Below are 21,561 nucleotides of genomic sequence, written 5' to 3'. Positions count from 1 at the left end.
CACAAATAAAGCTGGAAGCAGCTCAGACTGTTAGAACCAGCACTGAGGCCTGTTGCACTTATAGTGTTAGAGCAACGGCTGCAGCCCACAGCCTTTAAACTAGCGATTAAAATGCTGACAGTAAACTCGTCAGTCCAGATGTTACCACATTACTTTATGATACTTACAGTTAAAACAACTGAGACAGGCTGATTAAAATAACAGCTGTCAGTTCTCTCATTCTGTCACGGCTGGGGCGGCAGTCGTGTGGAGGAAAAAGGAGAAAGGAGGATCCAATAGCAGACAATGGCGGAGGTGCAAGTGGGTTTTATTTACAGTGCACAAAACCAAGGTGTGGGCAGAACCGAACATAAACCTAAACTGTGAAAACTAATGCAAAATGGAGGACATGAAGCGAGGAGCAGAGAGACACGAAGAAACATGGAACAGTGCAGACTACACGGGAGGTTCACAGAGAAACACAGACTACGCCACAAGAACTACACTCAACAAAAATATAAACGCAACACCTTTGTTACTGCTCCCATTCCCCATGGGATGGACGTAGAGACCTAAAATTCATTCCAGATACACAATATAACCATCCCTCCCAAACAGTGGTCACAAATCAGTCCAAATGTGTGGTAGTGGGCACATCTGCCATATTGAGATAATCCATCCCACCTCACAGGTGTGCCACATCAGGATGCTGATCTGACATCATGAGTAGTGCACAGGTGTACCTCAGACTGCCCACAACAAAAGGCCACCCTGGAATGTGCAGTTTTTTGCGCTATTGGGGGTCTGGGGACCCAGAACCGGTCAGTATCTGGTGTGACCACCATTTGCCTCATGCAGTGCAACACATCGTCGCATGGAGTCTATCAGATTGTCAATTGTGGCCTGTGGAATGTTGGTCCACTCCACTTCAATGGCTGTGCGAGGTTGTTGGATATTCGTGGGAACTGGTACACGCTGTCGTATACGCCGGTCAAGCACATCCCGAACATGCTCAATGGGTGACATGTCCGGTGAGTATGCTGGCCATGCAAGAACTGGGACATTCTCAGCTGCCATCTGCCCTGAACAATGTGAACCATGATTCATCCGTGAAGCGCACACCTCTCCAACGTGCCAGACGCCATCGAATGTGAGCATTTGCCCACACAAGTCTGTTACGGCGACGAGCTGGAGTCAGGTCAAGACCCCGATGAGGACGACGGGCATGCAGTTGAGCGTCCCTGAGACGGTTTCTGACAGTTTGTGCAGAAATTGTTTGGTTGTGCAAACCAATTGTTCCAGCAGCTGTCTGGGTGGCTGGTCTCAGACGATCTTGGAGGTGAACCTGCTGGATGTGGAGGTCCTGGGCTGGTGTGGTTACACGAGGTCTGCGGTTGTGAGGCCGGTTGGATGTGCTGCCATATTCTCTGAAACGCCTGTGGAGACGGCTTATGGTTGAGAAATGAACATTCAATGTACGGGCGACAGATCTGGTTGACATTCCTGCTGTCAGCATGCCAATTGCACGCTCCCTCATTGCTTGTGGCATCTGTGGCATTTTGCTGTGAGACAAAACTGCACATTCCAGGGTGGCCTTTTGTTGTGGGCAGTCTGAGGTACACCTGTGCACTACTCATGATGTCAGATCAGCATCCTGATGTGGCACACCTGTGAGGTGGGATGGATTATCTCAATATAGCAGATGTGCCCACTACCACACATTTGGACTGATTTGTGACCACTGTTTGGGAGGGATGGTTATATTGTGTATCTGGAATGAATTTTAGGTCTCTACGTCCATCCCATGGGGAATGGGAGCAGTAACAAAGGTGTTGCGTTTATATTTTTGTTGAGTGTATAAATACACACACCAGGTAATCAGACATGGCACACAGGAGGGGACACAGCTGGAACTAATGGGCATAACGAGAGGCAGACCTACAAAATAAAACCGGAAACACCCAGACTGTTTTGCAACAAAAACACAGGGACCTGAACGGAGCACAGAGGGGAGACACAGGTAGGGATAATAAACACGACAACCAACCCAAAGAATTAATACAGAATCAGAATAAACACCAAACACAAGATGAACCCAAAAAGAAACACAAAACGCTGGGTCAACGACCCAGGATCATGACACATTCCTTATAGGAAGATCACACTACTGTTTTCAGTTCATTTAATATGTGAGTGCACAGATTCATTCTCAACTGGACATAAATCATGATCAAAGGATTCATCATTTATGATGAATAAAGAATTCACCAAATCCCAGCCTCTAAAACAGTGTGCTGAATCTTAGCATTGAATGTCCAGTATATTCTAATCAGTGCAATTTAAAGCAGGGGTCCCCAATCCCAGTCCATGAGGGCCGGTGTCCCTGCAGGTTTTAGATGTGTCCTTGATCCATCACAGCTGATTTAAATGGATAAATTACCTTCTCAACGGCTGTATCCCAATTCAGGGTCTGCAGCCTTAAAGTACGCAGCCTCAAAGTACGCAGCCTCAACGATCCTCAAGGGCCGCATACTTATAGACCGCTAAGGCCGGAAGTGCGAGGCTTGTGAAATGGGACGGTCTAGCCTCCGTTGCGCTGCCCAGGTTGCCTAGCAACCATGATACTAACAGCTGGAAACGTGTCATACAGCTTTGTGTGACAGAAATGAAGGAGAAAATCTTTTGTTCATTTGTTTTTGTTTCTACATGAGCTTTGATCATTCTCTGTAAGATTAAGCTCAGCTATTGAACGGCGTATATTTTAAAGCAAAGGCTTTAAAACCAAGTTAGTACAAACGTCACTAATGTCACATAACTTTGCCGACATGTGGCCAACAGTAATGTTTTAATGTTCTTCGTTATTAAACATTTGCACATAAATAAGTGACATAATATTCAGTACTTAAAGTTCACTCTTCGGGCGCCCCTCATCCGCATTTCAGGGCCGCATTTCGAGCAGCCTTTGAATTGGGACAGCCTTCGGCGCGCCGCTGTGACGTAATCGGCCTTGAAATGCGTACTTTAAGGCTGCAGACCCTGAATTGGGATACAGTCAACATCAGTCTTGTAGTTCTCCAGAGGCCTGGTAATGAACTAATCATGTGATTCAGCTGTGTTGACCCAGGGTGATATCTAAAACCTGCAGGGACACCGGCCCTCGTGGACTGGGATTGGGGACCCCTGATTTAAACATTCACTGCACCTACAGTATCTACACTTGTGAGGTGCTACAACGTGCTGGTCCTGCAGGGACCAAACGTCTCCTGAAAACCATCCATAGAAAAGAATCTTTGACTGTCTGAGCTCATTGTCATATTCTCCACACTGCTGTATGGAGCTGTATTCAGCTTTCAGGGCACGCTTATATCACATTCATGTTTTGGGGCGTGAGCGAGTGTGATGGAGCGAGCCGCTCAGACGTGAGAACACAGCGGCCATTTTGGGAAAAAGTGTCTTTTATTGAGCCAGAAATGCACAAATATCCAACAGTAAGTGACACGGGGCCTCAGAGAGGTCAGCTGATCAGAACTGAACTCAAACAACTTCACTCCAAACTAACTGCTCAACACAATCAAAGTGAGCCGACCCACAAGAAACAAAGAGGACTTAACTATGTTTGTTGGGCAGCTTAGATAATGTCACTTCAGAAAAGAATATAGCCCATATGGTTTTCACTGCCCTATGCATAGCCAAGAAAACTGTCCTCATGAACTGGAAAAATAAAAACAATCTTAATTCTAACCAATATAGAAATTATCTATTAGATTACATTAGTTTTGATACAGCCTCGGCCACCACATCAGATCAGTTGCTCTGGGCTCCTTTGATCGGCTCCATCACCTAGTGGGGGTGGGGGGTCATAGTTTGGTCCCGCCTTCAATGTTGTGATTGGTGTGGGGGCAGGGACAGGCTTAGGGCGTCGGGGGGTTCCCCGGAGGCATCTTCCTTGGGGGGCTCAACCCGGGGTAGCGGTCATGTCCGGTTGGGGGCTCTTTTCTGACTATTTCCTCGTGGCTACGTGCAGCGGGGCTAGGGGAGGGTCTGTGATGATGGACGTGGGTTACTGACCTGGTAGCCTGTCTGCCCCTGGGTGGGTCCGGGATGGGCGTGAGGGTCTGGGGGCACTCCATCTCTGGGCCGGGGCCCTGGCTGGGCCTCGGGGCCTTGGGTCCTGGTTTATGTGTTGCCGGGGTTGTGGGCGGGTGGGTGCACGGGAGCCCATCCCTGGCGCAGGGTGCCGCCGGTGTGTCGAGTCGCCTGTGGGGCTCTTCAACCGGTGGGGGAGATTGTTACACCTTGCAGGAGCTTTCCTCCCCTCAGGAACTCTCTGCAGGAGGGGGAGATACAGGAGAGGTGGAGGAAGATCTCAGCCTGGGCGTCTATTGTCTCATGTAGTCTGGAAGACGAGTGGATGGTGGGGTGGGTGCAGTTTTCTCTGTGGTGGGGCTGGGTGGACTGTCCCGGGCTCCGTGGGGCCGGGGGGCGCTGCTGCGCTGGGCCCCGGTCTGGATGGGCCTGGGCCCCCTTTTCCCTGGCTGGTCGCGGAGTGTGGGAGTGCCTACTGGGGTCAGCGGGGGAGCTGGCCCCAGGGAGGGGTCACTGCCCCTCCCTTCCTTCCCTCCCCATCTCCAGCTGCCTCCCTCCTCCCGCTCCACCACAACCACCCACACATGCAGGGCCTTGGAGTAGGGGTATGTCACCAGGATGCAGAGGAGGCTACCCCCCCCCCCCCCCCCCCTCTGTCCCCTTCTGGCTGCCTCTGCCTCAATTTTATCCCACAACTTAGACATTCACATTACTCACACCCTCATTACACATACATATAGGATCTTGGGGGTGGGCACAATACACGGAGTCCAAGTTACCATCAGGGTGTACACCTCACCCCTGGCGTCGTTGCCCACCTCTCAATTTTAAATACATGTAGACATTGAGGGCCAACAGGAGGGACTATGCGCTTACCTGCTGCTCTCTGGCAGGTAGCTCCATGCCCTCCTGGGTTTTAATTGCACCTTAGAACACACATGCGTCAACACTACTATGAGCGGGTGGAGGGAGGTTTGGAGTCTTCTCTCACCCCCGTTCTCTGCGGCCTGCTGGAGCGGGGGGGGCTAGGAGGAGTTGGCCGTCCGGCTGCGGTCTGGGGTGTGGGGCCTCCCTGCTGCTGCGGAGTCGGGGCGGTCTGCCTCTCCCCACCGTAGGGAAAAGGGTAACACCACCTGGGTCTGGGTGCAGTTCCCCCCTCCAGGGGCAAGGGTACCTAGACCCGGTTGGTAGAGTACGCTTGGGGAGTGTGATCGTGTATACAGCGTCTCTTTATGTCTGTCTCCACGTCGGTTGAGTGTGAAGTGCACATGAGAGCATGAGGGTGGGAATGGATGTTTGTGTCTGTGTGTGCCTGTATGTTTGTGTCTATATGTCAGGTTGGGTATCAGACGCCACCTCTCTGGGGACATCTCGGGCCTTCCAAGGTTTGGAGGCCTATCTCCACCCACCACCACTTCCCCTGCCGGTGGCGGACTCCCTCAGGTGTCGGTGCGTTGGTGGTTCTTTGTATCTGGGGGTGGGCGTCCGGGTACACACCGGCTCACTCCTTGGCGGCCGCTTATTGGGGCTCGCTCGGGCCATTTCGGAGGTGGGGTGCCCCCGGCCTCTCGGCCTGGGGCTCGGTCACTCAGGCGCGGCTGGCTGCCGGCGGAGCCCACGGGCGCATCACTGCAACTCCCCCTGGCTTCTGCTCCGCGGCTGCTGAATGACCCCTCATCTGGGACTCTCCTCAGCTCTTACTGGGACAGTGGCGCAGCTGCCCCTCTGTGGGTCTTCCTTGGTCTCTTGTGTTCTGGGGGCCTCTGGATGTCTGGAGTTTTGATCTCCTCCATACCCGCTTGATACCATAAAGGACAGGGCTGTGGCTCCCCACACTCCCTAGCAGATCATTACATGGAGAAACCTTTGGAATGCAAGCATGCTGATCCACACAGGTATGCACACATGGGTATTCACAGACGCGGACTAAAGCTTTCTTGGCTGCTGCCTCAAAGCACACTGTGCGCTGTCTATCTTGTGTGCTGAACAATATCGTCTATTATTTAGTAACTATTGATATCTATGACTAGCTAGTTTATTGTGATGGTGCTTTTTTTCCCTATTATTATGTTGCTCTTTGTTGTTTGCTGTCTCCTCTGTTTGTTTGTTTTTTTTCTCCATACAGGTGACCCAGGAGTTTTTTTTGTTGTTTGTTTTATTTTTTATTTTTTCTTCTCTCTTCCCCCCCTTCTCACCGTCTCTTCTCCCCTTTGGTTTTCTTTCTTTCTCTCCCCCTCTTTCTTTCATTCTTTCCCCCTGTCCTATAAAAAAAAAAAAAATGACAAAGGATGAACTGAAGCTCCGCCATCACGTGATGTCACATGCTGCTGTTTCTGATGTCACTTAAAAAAAAAAAAAAAAAAATACTGGCTGATCAGAGCAGTGTGAGACATGAGGGCAACACAAATACCAACAATCATCCAACAATAGCGGTGTAACAAAACTTGTTCTTTGTGACAAGATAAACACACCTTTACAATATTGTCCACAGAAATGTACAAGCAGGAACATTTTAACTGCTGGAGCCATCTATTAAACTTCTTTATACATAAGCCATTTCTGTGACACTTACACTTATAACAGCAGGACCTGGTTATCTCACCCGTGCCTGCACTGATATTATAACTGAGTACTCATGATGAACTCAGTGATTCAGGGTTTTCCCACACACGGAGCTCAGTTACAAACCTGAATGAGGTTGTTGACATGGCACAACAGGCCATCTTCAAGAAGCTTTAAAAAACAAAAACAATGAGTTTCAATATGTTTGATTGTTTTTTGGCTTTTTTCAACACGTAAATGCTAAAATCATCATCATCATCATCATCATCATCATCATCATCATTTATTTATTTATATAGCACTTTAAAAACACACCTGGTAGACCAAAGTGCTGTACAATACTAATATGCACACAGTGTTGGGAAGGTTATTTTTAAAATGTATTCCATTACAGAATACAGAATGCATGCCCCAAAATGTATTCTGGAACGTATTCTGTTACATTACTCAATGAGAGTAACGTATTCTGAATACTTTGGATTACTTAATATATTATCATGCTTTTACAACTACATGAATGTCCTATTGCTGTGATTTATTACTGTTACTGAAGGTCCGCGGCTCCGAACCATAGTAAAGGGACCTCTGGCTAATATGTCGGGTTCGTGTCGGGCTCAAACTAGCTTTACTTTGTTGTCTGGGTCAACTTTGCTTGCGAGAGACAGAGAGAGGTGTTGAAAGGCTGCTCCAATGGAACTTGTTGTTTTTGGAGGAAAACACGAACACAGCGTACAGTCGAGTCTTAATAGCTTACTTACAACTGGGCTCGTCAGGCTCTCTTCTTGGCTGCAGTAGTTATTATTATATTTACATGCTTCCAGCTCCTGTTTCTGCTCGATGACAGCTCTACTTTTCCTTTTTCTCCCTCCTCGCGCTCACAGACACATAACGGGTATGGCAGTCCATTCTCCCTGCAGCACGGACTACACTGCCCATGATGCTACATTCTTTAGAGCTATGCCTGTAACATTCTGCCTGTTAGCTTAGCACAACAACAACAGAAAGGCCTCTCTCACCCAGGAAACACGCAGAGAGAGAGCGTCACCCTGTAACCATGGCAACCATAACGCCGCCACCTGGAACAACAGAACGTAGCTGTCAAACAAAACCCAAACAGTCCTGACCCGCGACAATATGAAACAGGAAAGTACTGCAGTGTAATCCATTTATTTCAACAAAGTAACTGTATTCTAAATACCACCTTTTTAAACGGTAACTGTAACGGAATACAGTTACTCATATTTTGTATTTTAAATACGTAACAGCAGTACATGTATTCAGTTACTCCCCAACACTGTATGCACATAGTAATAAAATCAGACATAGCAATAAAATAAAAAATAAAAAAAAAGAAAGAAATGAATGAATGAATAATAAAAAAAATAATAATAATAATATCAGTTACCCACAGAATTAAAAGGTGAAATACAAATGGTCTTTTTAATACACCTGTTACACATGCATGGAGCATGCAGATTCACAAAAAAGTAAAGAATCTAAAAATAAAAAATAAGAAGTGAGAGACTGTACAGAAAGTAAAGGAAAGAAAAACACAAATATCTACCTGGTGTATCTTTACCTCAAAGTGACTCATGGAGTCTCTGTCTGTGTGTCCTCAGTTTCCCAGCATGCCTCAGCTGTGGAGCTGTATGAGGGGGACTCGTTCATCCTGCCCTGTCAGTATAACACTTTCGCTCTGACTGACCCCACAGTGGTGTGGAGTCGCTCCGACCTCAGTCCTCCAACCGTCCACCAGCGTCAGCTTCAAGGAGACGAACTGAAAGATCAAAACCAGCGTTACAGCGGCCGAACATCCATGAAGACTGACGCTCTGGAAACTGGAGAGCTCAGCCTGAACCTGACCAACCTCCAACTGTCTGACAGCGCCACCTACACCTGCTCCGTCACAGACCTTAGATATGGCTACATGAAACTGGGCGATGTACAGGTGCAGGTCAAAGGTCAGCAACAAACACTCGGATCACTCGGTTTTATCATTCAGATAAAACTTTATTATTTTACTGCTGAAAACACATGTTGACTACAAGTATCTTGGCTTGAGGTATATTCAGTAAAATATATCATTACATTCAGTCAGAGGTCAAAGGTCATGTTGTTCTTTGTGTTTCTCCACAGAACGGTTCCCATCTTGGGCCAAAGCTCTCCTGGTTCTCCTGATTCTTCTTGTGGTTTCTGGAGGTCTTTTATTTCATTTCTGTCACTATTTCATGTCAGGTGAGTGTCTCCTCCTACACTACCCATAATGCCGATGGTCAGCAGGTGTCCTCTGGTGGCTCCTTGACTGTGGCTCACACAAACTTGTTCCAGAAGCTGAAAGAGTTGAGAGTTACAAACAGCTGATACAGAGAGCTGAAGAGAAACTTCCAGGTTTGTTCCAGAAGTCAGAAAACCTCCTTCAGACTCAGTCATTGATCAGTGAAACAGCTCCACAACATGACTTTACTAAACAGTGTGTGTGCTTCACTGCATTGATCTGACACAGAGGCTGTATGTGTACAAGCTGTTCTTCTTCTGTGGTGGTAAACAGCAGGCTGACATGGGCTGTATCCCAATTCAGGGTCTGCAGCCTTAAAGTATGCAGCCTCAACGATCCTCAAGGGCCGCGTACTCAAAGACCGCTAAGGCCAGAAGTGCGAGGCTTGTAAAATGGGACGGTCTAGCCTCCGTTGTGCTGCCCAGGTTGCCTAGCAACCATGATACTAACAGCTGGAAACGTTTCATACAGCTTTGTTTGACAGAAATGAAGGAGAAAATCTTTTGTTCATTTGTTTGTTTCTTTCTACATGAGCTTTGATCATTCTCTGTAAGATTAAGCTCAGCTACTGAACGGCATATATTTTAAAGCAAAGGCTTTAAAACCAAGTTAGTACAAACGTCACTAATGTCACATAACTTTGCCGACATGTGGCCAACAGTAATGTTTTAATGTTCTTCGTTATTAAACATTTGCACATAAATAAGTGACATAATATTCAGTACTTAAAGTTTACTCTTCGGGCGCCCCTCATCCGCCGTTTTTTTTTTTTTCCCGGCAAAATTATCCACACCCATCGCCGCGCTATGCATTCTGGGATATGTTGGGCCACGAAGTCTACACCGCCACATCCTTGAAGTTCAGGGAAATGAAGGATAAATTTGAGGGCCGCATTTCGAGCAGCCTTTGAATTGGGACAGCCTTCGTCACGTCAATGTGACGTAATCGGCCTTAAAATGTGGCCTTTAAGGCTGCAGACCCTGAATTGGGATACAGCCATGGAAACATGTGCTGACAGTAAATGTTCCTCCTTTTGTATCAGTCATTGATCCCCCTGTTTCTCAGGTTTTAATGGTCGAGTAGAAGAATTATTATGTATCAATTATGTATGAATTTAAAAAAAAACTGGAGGTCATCAAGGTTGTTGACTTTAAGACATGCTGGTAGTTTAACTCTTATCTTTTCTCATAGATTAATAAAGCTGGGTTTCATCTGCAACCCAGCTGTTGATGAGGTCTGCCCCGAGTTCCTGAAGGCTGCGGGAGTATGGGGTGTCTGGCCCATTGTTACGGGCCATTCGATCCCTATACAACCGTTGTAAGAGCTTGGTTCGGTTCGCATTGCCGGCAATAAGTCGGATTCGTTCCCGGTGCGTGATGGGCTCCGCCAGGGCTGCCCTTTGTCTCCGGTTCTGTTCATAATTTTTATGGACAGGATTTCTAGGCGCAGCCAAGTGGCGGAGGGCTTTCGCTTTGGTGGCCTCAGAATCTCATCTCTGATTTTTGCAGATGATGTGGTTCTGTTGGCTTCATCAGGTGAGGGCCTCCAGCTCGCACTGGAACGGTTCGCAGCCGAGTGTGAAGAAGCGGGAATGAGGATCAGCACCTCCAAATCTGAGGCCATGGTTCTCAGCCGGAAAAGGGTGGAGTGCCTACTCCGGGTCGGGGATGAGTTCCTGCCCCAAGTGGAGGAGTTCAAGTATCTCGGGGTCTTGTTCGCGAGTGATGGGAGAAGGGAGCCGGAGATCGACAGACGGATTGGGGCTGCAGCTGCAGTAATGCGGACGCTGCACCGGTCCGTCGTGGTGAAGAGGGACCTGAGTGAAGCGAAGCTCTCAATTTACCGGTCGATCTACGTCCCTACCCTCACCTATGGCCACAAGCTGTGGGTAGTGACCGAAAGAACGAGATCGCGGATACAAGCGGCGGAAATGAGCTTCCTCCGAAGGGTGGCTGGCCTCTCCCTTAGAGATAGGGTGAGAAGTTCGGCCATCCGGGAGGGGCTCAGAGTAGAGCCGCTGCTCCTCCACATCGAAAGGAGCCAGCTGAGGTGGTTCGGGCATCTGACAAGGATGTCTCCTGGGCGCCTCCTGGGTGAGGTGTTCCGGGCATGTCCCAACGGGAGGAGGCCCCGGGGCAGACCCAGGACACGCTGGAGAGATTATATCTCTCGGCTGGCCTGGGAACGCCTTGGTGTTCCCCCGGATAAGCTGGAGGAGGTGGCTGGGGAGAGGGGGGTCTGGGCCTCTTTGCTTAGGCTGCTGCCCGCGTGACCCGGCCTCGGATAAAGCGGATGAAGATGGATGGATGGGTTTCATCTGCATATCAGTGAAAATGTTTACATTGTTTTCTTATATTATAAGAGAAAGATTTATAATTTGAATAGAACTGGTCCCAGTACAGAACCTTTTGGAACTCCATGACTAACGTTTGTAACTGAGGAAGAATCCTCATGAATCTATGAGATGGATATGACAGAAACCACAGCAGCAGCATAATTACTTTACTGTCAATGCTTTCTGGTGTATCAAATGCAGCACTGAGGCGCAGTACAGAGGTAGGTTTACTGTAAGGAGGCCATCAGATGATTATTAAAAAATGTTACTACAGCTCATGTTGTGCTTTGTTGTCCTCTCAGTCCCCTGGGTGGAGGTGGATTCAGGGGTGGAGTCTGTCCAGCTGATCTGCGAAACCACAGTTTGTCTGCCTAAAGATGCTAAAGTGGAGTGGAAGGATGCAAACAACAGGAAGGTCCACGTGTATGAGAACGGCTCTGACCGACCTGAAGAACAGGACGATAAATACAACGGTCTAACGAAGATGAAGAGAAACTTACTGGAACCTGGAGACATCAGTCTGACCCTGAAATACCCCACAGACGGAGACAACTCCACCTACACCTGCACCGTCTACAGCAGGGAGGGAAACATCCTGATGAAGAAACAAGTGGAGCTGAAAGTCAGAGGTCAGTGCTGTAGATACAGGTCAAATGTCAGAGGTCGGTGTTGTGGATACAGCTGACATACTCATGATGGCGGTTCAGTCTCAGTGGCTCCATCCAATAATGTTACAGTGTTAGCATGTCTGATGTTTGTGGCTGTTTTGGTTTTTATTTGATTTCCAGCCAAAACATTTGGGTTTGGGAGGAAAAGTGTTCTAGCTCTAATGTACAGCTGTCATATTAGAAATAGAAGCAGCTCTGATTTTAGTGCTCAAAGAAATCTATGAAATTATGAATTCACACTTGAACAGTGTTCTGCAGCGTTCCTCTCGGCCTTATTTGCAGCTCCACTCTTGATTTTGCTCTAATAATTATTTCTCTCCATGAGCTGTTTCTCTGCCTGAAGGAGGCGCCACTCCATCGCTTCATTTAGTGCAGAACAAGAGTCACATGATGCTGCTCTGTGAACACCAATCACACTTTGTACAGCTCATGTTGTGTTTGTTGTCCTTTCAGTGTGTCAGGTGGAGGAAGGGGCGGAGTCTGTGCTTTGTCCTCGCCTGAATGGTCACGGTGCTGTTACGCGATACTACAGCTCCGACTCAAAGGATGACCTGCACGTTAGATACCTGGACGGAGAAGACAGCGGTATTGTGGTCGTTGGAATAAATCGACCAAAAGCTAAAAATGCCATAAACAAAAATCTTGTGAAAATGATGTTTGAAGCTGTGGAGGACATCAAGAAGAATAAAAAAGTGCGCAGTGTAATTTTATGTAGTTTGGTTCCTGGTATATTTTGTGCAGGTGCAGATCTGAAGGAGAGGGCCAAGATGCACCAGAGCGAAGTGGGACCATTTGTATCCAAAGCACGAGCCCTTATTACAGAGCTAGGAAACCTGCCAGTACCAACAATTGCTGCAATTGATGGTGCTGCCTTAGGAGGAGGCTTGGAAATGGCCCTTGCTTGTGACATCAGAATTTCCTCCAATACTGCCAAAATGGGACTAGTTGAGACTAAACTTGCAATTATTCCTGGAGCAGGTGGTACACAACGTCTCCCTAGGGTGATTGGCGTCTCTCTTGCCAAGGAGCTCATCTTTGCTGCACGAGTGGTTGATGGAACACAGGCGCAACAAATGGGTCTTGTCAGTCATTCTGTGGAGCAGAATAACAGTGGAGATGCTGCCTACTTGAGGGCTCTGGAGCTTGCACGGGAGATTAACCCCCAGGGCCCAATTGCAATAAGGATGGCAAAGTTGGCAATTAACCAGGGGATAGAGGTGGATTTATCTACAGGTCTGGCAATAGAAGAGGCTTGTTATTCCCAGGTGATACCAACCAAAGACCGTTTGGAAGGCTTGTCTGCTTTCAAGGAGAAGAGGCAGCCTCAGTACAAAGGGGAATGAAGTCATCGTTCCAGAATCGATCAGTTCTGCCTTCAGCTCTGCTGCTGTTCCACTGCTTCCAACATAAATTATGGGTCAGACTAAACTCGTCAACACATTAGCCCTTACATCATAGTTGACAGCTGGACCTTAGGGGTCGTTGTGGCTGGTGTTTCAGGCTAAAGCACTTTCTGACTTTGTTAATTCTATTCACGTTTATTTATATAGTGACAATTTATGACAGCAGTCACCACAAGGCGCTTTAAATTGTAAAGTAAAGAATTTACAACTAATCACATTAAGATTTGGAGAAACAAAGCAAACTAACCCAGCTAAGTTAAATGTGTCCTGCTTATGGGGCGCCGTTTGTAAAGTGAAACATGCTGAAATTAACGGCAACATTTTTCCACATTTAGCTCAAAACCTTACAAAAACATATTTTTTCGAGTAATTTTTTACAACATTTAGTAAAATATTTGTAACTTTTCATCAAATGTTAAATATTAAATCTAAATATTAAATCTAAATGTTAAATATTAAATCTAAATATTATATTTAAATCTAAATCTAAATGTTAAATCTAAATGCTAAATGTTAAATGTTAAACCTAAATGTTTAGGCTAATATGCAAATTTATTGTACGAATCAACGGAAATACCAAAATAAAAGCTTCGGAGTTCTTATAGGACAACCACAGAGATGAGTCCATTATCAGAGGCAATTAGATCATTCGTAACCTTCAGCAGTGGTCAGTATGCACTCCAGATCCTGACCTCATCTACCACAACTACTCTTTCAAAATAAGAGGAAAGTTGGAGATTGCTCTACAATGAGCTAAGGCAACTGAATCAACTAAAGGCATTTTAGTATTTTTATTGAGCTTCAGTATTTATATCTTCAGTGACGGTGATTCTGATGGTGGTGATGGCCGTACTCTTCAAACAGTTTGGTCTGTTTTGGTGTCACCATAGTCTTAGTCTTCAAAAATAATCTAAGAACAGAGAATTTGGCACAAAAATTTATTTCCATTCGAAACCCTAAAATATTTCATAACATCGTTCCAAAAACATCCATGTTTGCAAGATTGAAAGATTAAAATGAGCTAAAATACAAGGATAAAAACGCGTGACATGACCATCCGGACCAACAACCACACACGGCTGAAAAACTGTGTGGCAGTGTGGCAGTTGAATAGCCATGCCTAATGAAGTGACTAGTGGGTTGATATACACTGAGCTGTAAAATATAAAGTTAAATAATCTGCCCCCGCTAAAAAAATAAATAAAAGCAAATATGATACAAATAAAAACAAATATATATTAAACCCACTGAGTTAATGCAATAGTTAAGTTGCCCTTACATAAAAGATGCACTTGAATCACAAACTTGATTTTTTTTAAAATCCATTGCAGTGGCGTAGAGAGGCCAGACAACAAACATTTTCAAATATTCACAAATATTCAAATATTTACAGAAATGACTCATGAACACGAGAGCTTTCTGTGTGTGTTATTGTACTGGTGGGCAATAAATAGTTGTTTTTACAGCGATGCTTTAAGAATTGCAGTGTTTTCTTAGAAAAAAGGTGAAAATAGCTATCTGGAACACTCTGTCTCATCAGTAATTTCAGCCACTGATTTAAATTGAAATTTAATTTATTATTCATTTAATTCATTGTAACTACATAAGACCTAGCAGCAAATAGGCACACCGAAGCCCGGTGATTTGCTGGGGGGGAAAGTAAAATAAAAAATCATGATCACTTTCCTGAAAAAAAAGGGATTCCATGACATTGCTCTGGAAAATAAACTTTGTGGATCTTGAACATGTGGCTTGTACATGTACATTAAACCCACACTTTTATTGAATATATTGTTTGCATTCGTGCTGTACTCGTAAAATGACTCAGAGCAAAGGTGTCTAAATAATTTAAAAGCTTTCTTAAATGCATTTTTTCAGACTACCTTTAAGATTACCATAAAGACCATAAAACCACAAATACAGACGTGACTTTGGGGCCATTTGGTCACGACAGCATAGATGTACTGTTGACTTGGAGCTCATGTACAGACCAGTCAATGCAGAAATATCAGAATTCACAGAAACAGAAACGATACCAGTTCTTTCAATAGACCTACTTCATTTTATTACACACAAAGACAGAGGTTATACACAAATAAACAGTTGCAAAATCAAAATGGCAAAATATAACAGATCTAAAGACTGATCTGGATTACTCAGAAAGAAAAGAACAAAGAAAATCAAAGACACAACGATGATTTAACGTCCACATTTCATGTCCGCTTCACTTCTCTACTCTAAGCCCACATGGCATATAAACAAAAGTGATGCACTTACTTCCTAGAACTACTTTCTCTACTGACACCATTTTCTACATCTGGGTACGGTTTTAGATTTAATATGTAATAACTTGCTCTATAACATGTTAATTAAATGAACCTTTAATTAATATACCAAAAACAAAACAGAAAAAACACACATCAAAATTATTAATACAACATTTTATCAACGTCGCTTTAAAATTGACAACAAATGCCTGCAGAGCCTGTTACAAGTATTTTCTAACAGTGTGCATTGAATCGGACAAACAAACAAAACTAAAGTCAATGAAGAATTAAACTCACAAAATTATTTAAGTACACTTTGCTGTGCTCATTATCAGCTCTGCATTTAAGTAAATTGACTTGGTGTGATGATTTATCACACAGTGACCCTTTATGCAGTACCTCTGTTCATCCTCTGCCTGAAAACACATTTAGGGCAGGTGTCAAGTCTTTAAGTTCAAATAATGATCATTTGGGACTCTGCCGGGTTCAACATAGCCAATGGCTAGTAACAAAGTTTATCTGGAAGTTGACTGCGTGTGAGTGTGCGAATTACTTATTTGTTTCTGAAAATTCTGCATGATAAACACTTAAATCTTGTTTTTTCTCAATTTTTTTAATGTCACGTATTTGTCTATACAACTTCTTGGTCTTCATTGCCATCTGCTGGATAGTTTGTACAACTACAACTAGTGATGATGACAGTAATAAGCAAGAAGCACTCAGGGAGCCCAAACTTAAGCCAAGGCAGCTCAGTCCCAGGGCAACATTTACTTTTAAGGGGATAGCGTTGTATTTTGTGTATGTCCATTTCGTTGTCTTTCTTCTTTTTACACATACTTTAAAATTTAAAGTATGTGTAAAAATAACAGATTTTGGGGTCAACTTGAAAGAAAGACTGATGTGAAATGTAAAAGTGAGGTCAGAGGTCAAGTGTGAAATATTTAGAGACTTTATATAATCATTCCCAATATTTGCTATTTGTTATCAGTACAAACAACGGCAGTAAGAAACATAGTTTAAATAGCATTATTATCACTATGACCTTCAGATCAATCTACTGACATGTTGACCTCCTGAATTTTGAGCGTCACATACTTTCCTGTCTGTCTTTTCTCTAAAAAAGCAGCTTCATCTTCTTCCTGAGCTTTTCTTCTGCAGCAACATAGAGGAATGGGTTGATGCAGCTGTGCAGCAGAGCCAGGCAGTGGGTTGCAACCAAGGCTGTGTTTAACGACCTCCTCGTATCACAGTCATGCTGTACCAAATCAGCCCTCAGCAGTATGTCTATCACCATGGTTATCTGGTATGGTGTCCAGTGGAGCAGAAACGCAACCACGATGGTTACGATCACCCGCATGGCTCGGTGCTTCTGGAAACCGTGAGTGAGCAGCAGCCGTGAAACAGTGATACTGTAGCAGGAGATCATGACAATCGCAGGGACCAAAAAGCCAAAAACACGAATGAACCCCTGAATCGCGAGCCTCCATGCGGTAGAGATGTCAAAGCGAATGGAAAGAGTAGGCAGAGCAAGGGCACAACCGAGAACCCACACCACTGTGCAGAGGATCCTGCTGCACATCTTTTGGTGACTCTTGAGTGTCTCCCTGGCGCGCACAATCACAAGGTAACGATCAATGCTAATGCAGGTGAGGAAGATGATGCTGGTGTAGAAGTTCGCATCCATGACGATTTGGAGGAGTTGGCAAAGGAAGTCTCCTAAGAGCCATCCTCGAGTTAGTGCTGCAACACAGAACTGAAGCGTTAAAGCCAGCAGTCCATCTGCTATGGTCAGTTGGAACAGGTACACATCTGATGGAGCCAAAATTTCTTGGCTGGTTCTGATCACCCATCCTACCAGCAGGTTTCCGAATATGGCCAATACAGAGATGACTGTGAAGATGACGCACAGGATCACAACTGCTGTAGGTTCCAAAGGTTCATATCCACATTCTAAGGTATCTGGATCTGGAGAGAATGATTCTCTCGATTCGTTGTAATCATAGGAATAATTGTTCCAAAAGAAATCATCTTCAAAGACAAATGACATGGCTGTGGACAGAAAACAATGATATTTTAACCATAGCAATAAAAGCAACGGTTTAGCCAAAAGTAAATATACAAAAAACAAAAATCAAACAAACTGGAAGTGTATGCACAAAAATAAAGGGATGACAACACCAACTTCGGATCTTATCCTGAAAATGATCAAGACTTGACTGGAAGTCAGGCACAAGACATCGCAGCTCCTTTTTCATTTTGATGTTTTCATTTGCTTTGAAGTTTCTGATAGATGCTGATCAAACAATTTTAGGACCATGAACAGCACACACTGTTTTCAATGTGATCGCATGAGCTGTCTAACACCCGTTTTACTGGTGAACCTACACAAATTCAGCTGCATGAGCTTTGACAATACGTGAGACATAGATTGAGCAGTTTAGTACATCTGGCCCCAAGTCTAATTGTTTGTCTAACCCTCAAAAAGACACAAAACCAAGATGCTGATTTTGATGGACCCCAAATTCTAACACACATCAACACTATCATGGCTTAGGTGGGCATTTGGTGATGCCAGGAGGAGTAAAAAGAAGACAGGTGACAAGGCCCTGCTTACCTACTCACCTGTGTGCAGCAGACTATCGAAAATCCAAAAAGGACACAAGAAAAACAGCAAAGAGAACAAAAGCACAATAAACCCTGATTTCTCTGTGACGTCCCTTTTTGTATTATACCAAGTAGAATTCGTGCAGATAGCAACAGCTTTGCAAACACATTTCCTGTTTCTGCCATATGTGTGAATCAGGTAAGACTGAGGAACCAAACGGCGAAACTAAGTTACAAAAATATTGCTAAGTTACAACATACAAAATCTAAACTGTGAGGAACTCCAAACCAAACTAACTGGGAGGACACACAGCTGGAGAGAGAGATCATAACAACATCTTTGTCACAAATTTGTGGGGTTAAAGTGGATGAAGGTCATAGTAGACTACAGGAGGTCCAGTAGGATCTGACTTGATTCGTATTGCTGCTAACCCCACTCACTCGGGTTCATACTGCTGCCATCTAGGAAATGGTAAAGTATTTCTTTTATTTATGACATTTATTTATTATGTTTCTATAAGTAAATCAACATGAGGCCATTGCTCACACGACATAAACCCTGCATGTGAACAAATTCATAATATGACTCTGAGCAAAGGCGTGCTGTCCACACATCACACTGTGGATGAAGCTTTATTCATGGTGTGAACACCACACCCTAGCAATGTATGTGCTGCAGAAAAAGTCACAAAGGTGTGAACTGCAATTGTGAGAAGTCCCGTTTATTTACAAGTGAATGTTACACCTCAAAGAGACACCAGAGGCAAAACACATATGAGATATAAACTCAGTGCAAAGTACATCAGAATTATTTGTATTGAAATAAGATTTAAATGATTAAATAAGAATAATCCTCATATTTTTACCCAATGTATCTATCAAAAAAGATTTGTTAACTACATCTTTTGCCAACATCACCTGAAACAACAAAGAGAAATGAGCCACATGACAGATCAGCATGGCACGTGTGAGTCTGTCTACAGAGACGAGATCTTGTGAGCTGTCTTTGCATTCAGACTTCACATGTTGTCCAGTTTCAGTTAGGGAGACTGAAAACCATTTTTTGAGGATAAATCATCATGGAAGAAGATATCATTCGGAGTTCTGTACTATATCCTCAGAGAAAGAGAAAGAAAGAAACAGAAAAGGTTGTTTGCAGCAGCAAAAACTTGGACAATCTGGATAGTGAGTTTCCTCGAGCTGTACAGGTTCGCTGTTTTTATATTCCAGTTTACCATATTTCTTCACCTGACTGCTGAGTGGTCAGTTGCTTAACCTGCAGTGGTTCAGGCACAGTTGATCGTCTGCAACACTAGATAATGAGTGAAATTTTCTGAAGTTGGTTAATAGTTAGGGGAACATTATTAGAAAGTATGTGATATGTATGCAAAATTTCCATACTCCCACAATAAATGTCACACGAGCTTCACCTCTGTGTGCAATTTAGTACAGCAGCAGAAAAAAGTGTGTGAAAATTTTAATTGGTCATAAAATTGGATCTGACCTTGATCTGTGACAATTATGAACCAAATTGACATCCTTATCCAAATAACACATAAAATAATGAAGATATTTTTGCCACTTTATTTGGCACATCATTAGATGCTCCCAGTTTGGTAAAAAAAAATAAAAAATGAACAAACAAAAATAAAAACCCACCAAAAGACTGATGTCTAAACAAAGGCTAAACAAATAAAATGATATCAAACACTGAATCAAAAAGAACTTTTTATTCATCTCCATTGTTGTCTGTGAAGGTTCTCAGTCATCCAGGTCATCGTAGTCAAAGGAGCTTGCAAAGAAAAGCGTCTGGACTTCTTTAAGTTACTTGAAGATGTTTCACTTCTCATCCGAGAAGCTTCTTCAGTTCTAAGGTCAAATGGTGGGGAGTCCCAGATATAAACCTAGTGGGAGTAACCCCCCACAGAGGGACAAAAGGACCCCCTGATGATCCTCTAATCGCCTGAGACAAGGTGTGAAACTGGGTGTGGGTCCCAATCAGCCAGAGTTTCGGGTGTGTTCATTGTGAAACCTGGCCCCACCTTATCATGCGAATTCCTGAGGTCAGATGGCCCAGGATGTGAGTGGGCGTTATCTCCATCTCCATTGTTGGATGATTTCAGTGGATCTCAAAATCGAATGATCACATCAATACAGGTGTGAATTAGAGACTTGCACTATCCAGTTATGGTAGCTAAAACCATAATTGGATAACCCAAAGACTCGACTCACTGTCCACCTTAGAGGATCAATGGTTAGAGACAGCTGACACATACAGGTGATGAAGCCTCTGGCTGAATGGGATGAATACCTCACTACTTGCCTCTAAACACCAGATTTACCTTTTTGCCTTCTGTTGAACATTAGTATCTAGAGGAGGAGAGATGAAGGAAAGGAGCTTTGCTCTGCCAGCGGGTCAGAGGGACCTACTTAAGTTCCATTACAATCAAGCAAAAGCAAAGTGGTAAATGCAGCTGAGGATCAACCAAAACGCGAACGACAAAAAGAGCCACAACAACAAAAGGATAAATGAATAAATTTCTATGTCGGCCCTATTATACCACACTCCTTACAGTACTGCCTTATCATCAGTGACATCAGTACAAATACAGCAACAGCGTAGCAGCCACACTTCCTGTTCACTTCACAACTCTAATTTGAGCACAGATATGACATATACACAAAAACCACAAAAGCACTGCTACAGAGATGTGACTGTCAACAAAGAAAATATGTTGGCTTCCTAGAACAACTTTCTTTGCTCACACAAAAACATTTTCTATGTCTGTGTATAGTTTTATCATGCTTAGTTTAACACTTAATCACAACGTTGTAGCTAAGAGACAGCTCTTCACTGAGACATTAATATATCTAAGACAGTCGTGCATTTTAATTTCGAGCTGAAGATTTTTGTGTTTCTTTTTACTTGATCTCACTCTCCAGTCATCTAACTCCCTGCCATCCTAGTTACTGACATTGTCAGGACTATTTCTCCACATGATGTGAGTGACTGTCTCAGTCAGAGCTTCATCATCCCTCAGCCTATAATGTTGTAGGCTAAACAAGAGGCACATAAAATGCATTGAATTTTAGATAATGATAAGTTTCCTTTTAGGAAGAAGAAGGTTATATCATTAATAAGACGAACACGGGCCACATAAAGTTTTAGTCTGACCTCTCCACATAGACAAAAATATTTGTATGATTTTCTTTGCCTTTTAAGTCTGTTTCATGCAGCTGTGTTATAGTTATGTTTATCATTTATTTCATTCAGCTGAATTTTGTTGAACTCAACCCAGTTTTTGCCCTTTTAATTTCATATGTAGTACAAGCCCTTGTTACAAACACAATATCTTTAAATAACTGCTTCAAACAGCATCTC

At 44.0% G+C, this 21,561-nt stretch overlaps 3 protein-coding genes across 3 annotated transcripts; 2 read left to right on the top strand and 1 right to left on the bottom strand.

Moving 5' to 3' along the window:
- Positions 1-379: 379 nt before the first annotated feature.
- LOC146672522 (myelin-oligodendrocyte glycoprotein-like) lies at positions 380-9,317 on the top strand. Its single transcript, XM_085400876.1, has 3 exons — positions 380-446; positions 8,247-8,588; positions 8,764-9,317. Exons 1-3 carry the CDS (start codon positions 380-382, stop codon positions 8,889-8,891), a joined length of 537 nt encoding a protein of 178 aa, XP_085257002.1. The 3' UTR covers positions 8,892-9,317.
- Positions 9,318-11,303: 1,986 nt separating this feature from the next.
- Positions 11,304-13,312, top strand: LOC146672521 (methylglutaconyl-CoA hydratase, mitochondrial-like). The gene is made up of 2 exons (XM_085386469.1): positions 11,304-11,866; positions 12,359-13,312. The coding sequence occupies exons 1-2, from the start codon at positions 11,500-11,502 to the stop codon at positions 13,246-13,248; spliced, it is 1,257 nt and encodes a 418-aa protein (XP_085242595.1). The 5' UTR covers positions 11,304-11,499; the 3' UTR covers positions 13,249-13,312.
- A 3,293-nt stretch (positions 13,313-16,605) lies between these two features.
- Positions 16,606-17,622, bottom strand: LOC146672520 (C-X-C chemokine receptor type 2-like). Its single transcript, XM_085386684.1, has one exon. The coding sequence runs from the start codon at positions 17,620-17,622 to the stop codon at positions 16,690-16,692; it is 933 nt and encodes a 310-aa protein (XP_085242810.1). The 3' UTR covers positions 16,606-16,689.
- Positions 17,623-21,561: the final 3,939 nt, after the last annotated feature.

Source organism: Rhamphochromis longiceps, linkage group LG3, assembly GCF_057381845.1.
Source record: "Rhamphochromis longiceps isolate RC_006_pf linkage group LG3, R_longiceps_female_GT1.1, whole genome shotgun sequence".
Lineage (NCBI taxonomy): Eukaryota > Metazoa > Chordata > Actinopteri > Cichliformes > Cichlidae > Rhamphochromis > Rhamphochromis longiceps.
The sequence above is the reverse complement of the archived record's forward strand: the minus strand, read 5'-3'. Positions and strand labels throughout refer to the sequence as shown.

Excerpts from the sequence above, each read along its gene's own strand:
- LOC146672521 (XM_085386469.1), top strand. The coding sequence starts at position 11,500 with ATGTTACTACAGCTCATGTTGTGCTTTGTTGTCCTCTCAGTCCCCTGG. Across the intron at positions 11,867-12,358 it reads AGTGGAGCTGAAAGTCAGAG|TGTGTCAGGTGGAGGAAGGG; the intron begins GTCAGTGCTGTA and ends TTGTCCTTTCAG.
- LOC146672520 (XM_085386684.1), bottom strand. The coding sequence starts at position 17,622 with ATGTCATTTGTCTTTGAAGATGATTTCTTTTGGAACAATTATTCCTAT.
- LOC146672522 (XM_085400876.1), top strand. The coding sequence starts at position 380 with ATGGAGGACATGAAGCGAGGAGCAGAGAGACACGAAGAAACATGGAAC. Across the intron at positions 447-8,246 it reads CAGTGCAGACTACACGGGAG|TTTCCCAGCATGCCTCAGCT; the intron begins GTTCACAGAGAA and ends GTGTGTCCTCAG. Across the intron at positions 8,589-8,763 it reads TGTACAGGTGCAGGTCAAAG|AACGGTTCCCATCTTGGGCC; the intron begins GTCAGCAACAAA and ends GTTTCTCCACAG.